The 6,957-nt window shown below is 57.0% G+C and overlaps 1 protein-coding gene across 1 annotated transcript in view; it reads left to right on the forward strand.

The window, feature by feature from the left end:
• Window positions 1–3: 3 nt before the first annotated feature.
• AUP1 (ancient ubiquitous protein 1) overlaps window positions 4–6,957 on the forward strand; it is a gene marked incomplete at both ends in the record, with an annotated part of 7,690 nt that continues 736 nt past the window's right edge. Inside the window, 7 exons of the mRNA XM_010082485.1 lie at window positions 4–56; window positions 567–717; window positions 1,626–1,813; window positions 1,901–1,973; window positions 4,990–5,063; window positions 5,891–5,957; window positions 6,532–6,630. Coding sequence (XP_010080787.1) covers window positions 4–56; window positions 567–717; window positions 1,626–1,813; window positions 1,901–1,973; window positions 4,990–5,063; window positions 5,891–5,957; window positions 6,532–6,630 — 705 coding nt within the window. The remainder of the gene's footprint in view (window positions 57–566; window positions 718–1,625; window positions 1,814–1,900; window positions 1,974–4,989; window positions 5,064–5,890; window positions 5,958–6,531; window positions 6,631–6,957) is intronic.

Genomic DNA, 6,957 nt, shown 5'->3' on the forward strand with positions numbered 1-6,957 from the left:
ATCGGCGTGCATGTCTTCCTGGTCAGCTGCGCCCTGCCCGACAGCGTGCTGCGACGGTGCGTGAGCCTGGCTCCCGCGGGCGCGGGGCTCCTGCGGCTGCACGGACTGGGATGCAGTGTGCAGAGACGGGGGGGGGGCAGCGTGGGGCGGGAGGGCGCCCTTCCTCCCTGGGGTCCTTAGCCGTGGGGGCACGGCTCGTGCAGGGGCTATGGGGAGCTGTGCTTTTGGGACGCTTTGTCCCCAGAACCCATGCAGGTGCCTTCTCTGCCAAGACCAGAGCTGGTAGCTGCCTCCTGAGCGCTCAAAGGCTGATCTGAAACACTGGGATCATCTGGGTGTCCTGCTAAGAGGTCCCGTGGCACCTTGCTGCCCCACAGCTCTGCAGGCAGCCTCCAGTCCCAGTTGCAGCCCCCCAACAGTTCCTGGCCCAGACATTTGTCATATCGTTTACGTTCTGTGCTGGTGTCCTTTGTCACAGGAGTTCCCGGGTCTGTGTTGTGGGTGCTGGGTCTGTGAGCCAGCAACAGCTCAGACTGTGGGATGTGAGGAAACCGCTTCCCCCCCAGGTTCATTGTGCGTGTGATGTGCTCAGTTCTGGGCTTATTTGTGCGGGAAAGCGATCCCCGGCTTCGCAATGTCAGCGTGAGGGTGTATATCGCCAACCACGTGACGCAGTTCGATCACAACGTCATCAATCTCCTGACCTCGTGTAACACAGTGAGTACCCTGGAGCCGAGTGGGGCAGCGCCTCTCCAAGTGCACAGAGAGCTCCTTCAGAGTTTCAGTGTTGGCACGGTCTTAGATCTTGTCTGTTAACCCGCGATTGCACAAGCCTTGGGGTTTTCTCTGTAGCTCAGCGTCGCGCTCTCAGGCTTTGCATGAAACAATGGAACAGGGCGAGGAGGAGCAGGAAGTGTCGCAGTGGGTGTTGATTTTTTTGAGAGAGAGCGGGCAAATCCTGGTATCTGTGCCTGTCTCTGGCCTTTCAGCTGGCTGGTGGCAGAAGCAGGGTGGTCGTGGGGTTTTCCCACAGCGCTGGGTGCCACGTCTCGGCGTGCGGATGGCTGGCTGTGCCGCAGAGGAGTGCTGAAGGGAGGTGGGGGTTGCTGATAAGGTCGTTCTGCTGGGCTGGGGGTTATGTAACTTTCCCTGTGCTCTTCTGAAATTCCTTGCGTGTGGAGCTCCCCAATCAACGGGCTCCGAATGTGCCTGGGGGTGAGCTGGTTGGTCCTGTATCCTGAACAACAGACTTGCTCCTTGCCTGGAGAAGAGTAACTCTTGGAAGCAGCGTGTCCTTTGCCAGGAGTGTCAGAACTGCTGGAGGGAACGTGGGGAAGCGTGGTTGTTGCCCGGGGCAGGGGGAGTTTGTTTTTCTGGCAGACAGGGTCCAGTCTGAACTGAAGATCAGGGATCTCATTCCTGGGGAGCTGAGGCCAGAGCAGTTTCTGAAGCCTGGCAGTAATGTGTTCTCTGCTGCTGGTGCCTGTAGCCTTCAGGCTGCTCCCTGAGCCTCCAGAAGCGTTTCTGCTAATGAGCAGGAACTTCTGTCTCCCACCATCGTCTGGGAAAGTCTGCCCTGAGGGGAGGACAGGACGTTTCCTCCTGACTCTTGTTCTCCCACGCAGCCTGCGCTGAACGGTGCCCCGGGCTTCATCTGCTGGTCGCGGGGATTCATGGAGCTGGGAGTGACAGGAAGCCGAGCAGAGCTGGTGGATTCCCTGAAGGTGTATTCGTCCCACAGAGGAAACCCGCCGCTGCTGCTGTTCCCGGAGGAGGCTGCCACCAACGGCCGGGCTGGTTTGCTCCGCTTCAGGTGCCGGGGATGGGTGTTCCCACGGCAGGGCTGTCCTTGCTTGGTGTTATCTTTGGGGTCGCTCACTGCTGAGCTCTTCCTTTCCAGCTCGTGGCCATTCTCTGTCTCGGACGTGGTGCAGCCCGTTGCCCTACAAGCGCAGAGGCCTTTGATCACTGTGGTGAGTCAGGGACGCGGGATGGGAGGTGTGGAGCTGTGTGCCATGCGGGGCTTGGTGACGCCAATAACGCTGCTTCTGCTGTGAAGCCTGTGGGCAGCGTGGCTGGCCTGGTGTCCCGTCACCCCAGGGACCAGCTTCTCGGGGCTGACGCTGTTTTCTAAGTGCCTTTCCCAGGGAGCTGTGGCGTAGTCGGTGCTCGTGGTTACGCTGGCAGTGCTGATAAAGGTTTTAGCAGCTCAGCTGTATAACAAGGTGCCGTCTGGCTTCCATGGCCGTGGCATCGCTGTGTCTCCTCTCCTCTGGGTGAGATCCCTCCTTTTGAAATGCTTTGAAGGAGCTGAAGCAGCTCTGTGGAGGTTGGCTGCTGTGCCAGCAGCTACAGCGGGCTCTCTGGAGGAGGGTCCTGAGCTCACAGCTCCCGGGTGCAGATGTGTAGCACGGTGCAACGTGAACTTCAGAGAGGTGGCAGAGTTCACGGTGGCAATGCCAGCGCTGCTGAGGAGATCGCAGTAGAGTTGTTCTCGGCTTATTTCAGGGTGAGATTTCGTTGAATTTCTTATTTCTTGATGTGATGTATGGATCTGCTTGAGTACAAGACTTTCCATTTTGAATTTGTCTGACATTTTAGCTGATTCTCTGTTGTCCATCTTTTCAGGTAGTGGGACAGCAGATAAATTTAGAGCCGCTTACCCGCAGGTCCCAAAACACTGCTGCCTGTGCTAACACATCAGCGCGCAGGTGTTTTTACAGCAAGGTTCTGCCAGGGGTTAGCTCTTTGCTCGGTGCTGTTAGGGACGCTGCAGATGACGGTGCTGAGATCCTGCTGGTGAAGCCGGGTCAGTGAACATCGACTGTGACCTGGTGAACCGCTGGGAGCTGCCGGGGAATGGCTGTTACATGTGAGCCTGGCAGAGCCTGTGGGTGCGTAACGAGGCGTGTCTGTCACGGGGAGGATAAAACTGCTGGAATATTGTGTGAAACTCTGGTGACCCTGCTGCCAGGAAAGCGAGGCAGCAGCAGGGGTTCAGGGAGGCTGTGAGCACGGTGCGGGGTCCAGAGAGCAGCTCTTGCAGGCACTCGGCTCAACCGGCTCGTCAGTGGAAGGGCAGAGAGGCTGTCGTGGATGGCTGCTTGCCCAGGGGAGAAGAGGCTTGAGACCAGAGGATTGTTTTTTTCTGACAAAGCATGAGAGCAGTCTGCAGGCGCACTGCACAAGCTCAGGTTTGGATCACCATGCAGCTTGCTGACAGTGAGGACACTTTCAGTTTTTGAATGACTCCTCCAGAGAGCGGGAAGAGCTGTCCTGTTCTGTACTGGTCACGGTGGATATCTTCTCTTTTTACGGTTTTGGCTCCTCTGGGAAATTCTGTGAGATGTGACCAACTGTGTGTTTGTCCTTTCCCTCCTGAATGTCAGGGAGAACAGGGCACACGTAACCATGGGTCTGTGTGAAGGTGCTGGTTATCGTCACCTCTCTGCTCAGGTTCTTCCCTGCAGAGCTCGAGCGGGACTTTGTGCCCTTCATGCATGTTGGCTGAGTCGACCCTGGTGGATCTCGCGTCGGATTTTAAACCATCAGAAACTTCCGAGGAGTGGAGATGCAATACTTTGAATAGTTTGATCAGTGTTCTACAGAAAGCTTTATGAGACACTGAGGTGATCTATATCAGATGCTGGGCTGAGCAAACCACCACACTTGAGTTTGAGAAATAATTTTCTCCAGCTCCAGTTGGCTGGCACCTCGAAGGAGGGTGTCATTCTGGGTCACACAGCAGTGTGGCTGGCGCCTGGCTGTTGGCGTTCCTGTAAGGCTTTTGATTTTAGGTTTCTTAGATCTTTATCCAGGAGATAAGGCTTCTTTACATGCCTTTGGTGGCTGTTTCTGGGCTTTTCTCATTTATAGCAGCTCTTCCCAGGGTGGTGGCACACTGAAACAGGTTGCCCAGGGAGGTCGTGGATGCCCCATCCCTGGAGGCATTCAAGGCCCGGCTGGATGTGGCTCTGAGCAGCCTGGTCTAGTGGTTGGCGGCCCTGCATATGGTGGGGGGGTTGAAACTAGATGATCACTATGGTCCTTTTCAACCTAGGCCATTCTATGATTTTATGATTCCCAAGCTGTGGAATAAACCAGGCACGAGGCCTGTCTGGGAACCACGCTGCTGTCGGGTGTAAAAGGAGCCCCGGCAGCTCGACAGCACGCTGTGGATCTCACCAGCTGTGGAACAGTTCAGTCACTGCAGGATACAAGTAACCACCTACAAAAATCTGAGCAGCCACATCCATTCCACAGCAGATCCTTTAGGACAGCTGGGAAATGCAGGTCCGGGGAACCTCTGGAGGTCTGTAGTGCGGCTTTCCGCCCGCAGCCAGGCTGGCTTTCAGCATGGTCCAGCTGTGTCGCGCTGGGGGGGACAGAGAGCCCCCCACGTCGGAGTGCTTTGCCAGTGCTGCTTCGGGAAAAGGTTATTTACTGATCTGAGAAAAAGGCAGAAAGTAATAAATTACAGCTTGCCTTTAATGATTTTTCTTCAAAGAGGAGAGTTGTGTGGGACTCGGCAGCGCAGCCTGTTTGGAAATGAAGAGAGAAAGCTGACGGGAGTCAAGACATTACCTGGGCTCTTCCCATCAGAATAAAGGGAGGACTGTTCCTGGTTCTGAGGAAGTGTTAGTGGGTCTTGAGGCATTTTCAGTCCTTTCTAAAGGCACAGTCTAGCAGAGAGTGGGGGATATTGAAGGCAAATCTTGCTGCCCTAGGGGGAGGAAAAGATGCCTCGGAGCACTGAAAACTTTGACTCTCTTGCTCTGCCTGGTGCAGACTCAGGAAGGTGAGTCTGCGCTGGGCTTGCCCGCTGCGCTGGGTTTGCCATTCCGTCCTTCCCAGCCCTCCGCATCTCTCTGCCTGTGTGTCTGCTGCTTGCTGCCATGGCTTCGCTGTGTGCTGCCTGCCTGCTTCCCTGACGGAGGCCTGGCTGGCTCGTGTTCCATGGGCTGTGATCTCACTGTGCTCTCTCTCCAGAGTGTGGCCGACTCCTCCTGGGTGACAGAGCTGCTCTGGACCTTCTTTGTTCCCTTCACAGTTTATCAAGTAAGGTACTACCTCTCTCTCTCTTTCGCTGGGGCAGGGTTTGGGGTGGGCAGAGCGCCCAGCGGTTTTGCGCTGCAGTAGGAGCTCTGTTGGTATGCGCTGACGTGCCCCCTCATTGTGGTATCAGCGTGGCTTTGTTCAGCATTGCTCAGTCTGTGCCAGGTCCACCTGGAGCAGAGAGGGCTCATGGTTTCTGCGTTCAGCTGGTGAAGGAGAGGGCTCTCTCTGGGCTTTCATGTGGCATTTGCTGGATGTATTTTTGAAGCTAGCTGCCCTGCTGTAATTCCCCCAGGGTTGCTTGGGTCCCAGGGGTGATTCCCTGCAGTCCCCTGTGAGCTGCAGAGGTGGTTTGGACGCCTGTCCTGCCCAGGGGAGCAACACTGGCCGAGTAGCTTTGGTGTCATAAGGGTCCATAGGCAGCGGGAGGGGCTTGGAGTGAAACTGAGGGGCTGGGGTACTTCTGTAAAGTCTTGTGCTGTACCTCTCCCCAGCCGTAGCTGGCTCCGGTCTTGCTGCTCCGTTTTCTATTTTTGTGTTAATGGCAGCACACCCTCGTTTGGGGCCTTTCTGGGAGCTTCCTTAGGAGATACTTTGCATGTTGCGCCTCAGTGCTATCAAAAATTCAGTGGGCCAGTTCTGTCCTCTGAGCCGCACCTCGCCCTTCATTTTGCAAGCTGGCATTGGAGCTTGACACTCGTCTTTGCGGGGAGAGCTGTGGGGTGAGCAGGGAGAGCCGAGGTGGGGTAGCACTGCTGCGCTGTTGATCCCAGAGGGGGCTGGCTGCCCCAGCAGCCCGCAAAGCCGTCGGCCCAGTGCTGTTGTCCCCATTCAGGTGGCTGCCGTCTGTCCCCAGACGAGCTGAAGAGCCGAGCGAGGATTTTGCGCTCCGAGTGCAGGAGGTAGGAGGATGGCGTGGGAGAGGGGTGCATAGGGCTGCTGCGCTCGGGGATGGTCGCAGAGGAGAGCGGGGTGCCAGCAGCGTTGCAAAGGCCATTCCTGGAGGGGTGTGTTTGTGTGATGGGAACTCCGGCCTGTATTTATTGTCCCTTATAATTATTCTGTTTTTCCATGGCCTGTTTGCTACCTGACATTTGCCCTTTCTGCCCATTACCAAGACTCTCCCCATCTAGTTCAAACCTTTCACTCCCTTTTCATAATAACACAAATCGAATGAAACGATTGTTTCTCCACCTTTCCCTTGCATGCTGGGTACTTCCTAGCTCCTGCCCCAGAGATGTGGTATCTCCCTGGCAGCCTGCTTTGGCAGGATGATACTGCCTCGCACTGGTCCTTCACGTGCTCCATGTGACGCTGAACGCAGCGCTGGGGCCCTTGAGAAATCGGTTCCCAGCCCTCTTCCCTCACCATGGCCCCACGCAGCCCCGCACATCTGACACGCTCCCCTGCGAGGGGGGAATGCCGGGGTCACCCGTGGGGGTGTCGCGTACACGCGGCTGTTCTGTGTTCCCGCAGCTCTTGGCCGTGGAACTGGGTGTGGTGTCCACACGGCTCACCGCAGCAGATGGAGCCGAGCACATGAAGAGGCTGAGACACACGTCGCTCCTCCCCTCTGCCCCAGGTGGGTGTCCCGGGGAGTGTGCTGGCTGCAGAGCTGCCCCGTGGGCTTTGCCTTTGGGGACGCCTCAGTCTGATTTTGGTCACTCATGTGCAGAGGGAGAGGAGGAGGCATGTCCCACGTCTTCCTGGGGAGCAGCGGTGCTGGGGGGCTCTGGGCCGGGGCTGTAGCTCACGGCAGGGAGGAGCACCGCTCTGAGCACAGGCAGGACGGGTGCGTGCGGGAGGTCTGGCTTTCTCTTCGCACCCGTTCACACCGGAGAGAGCGGAGCCGTTGCAGTGTGAAGGCCGTGCCCCGTTAGGCCACCCCTTGTGCCCACTGTC

Source organism: Pterocles gutturalis, unplaced genomic scaffold (assembly GCF_000699245.1).
Source record: "Pterocles gutturalis isolate BGI_N339 unplaced genomic scaffold, ASM69924v1 scaffold35709, whole genome shotgun sequence".
Lineage (NCBI taxonomy): Eukaryota > Metazoa > Chordata > Aves > Pterocliformes > Pteroclidae > Pterocles > Pterocles gutturalis.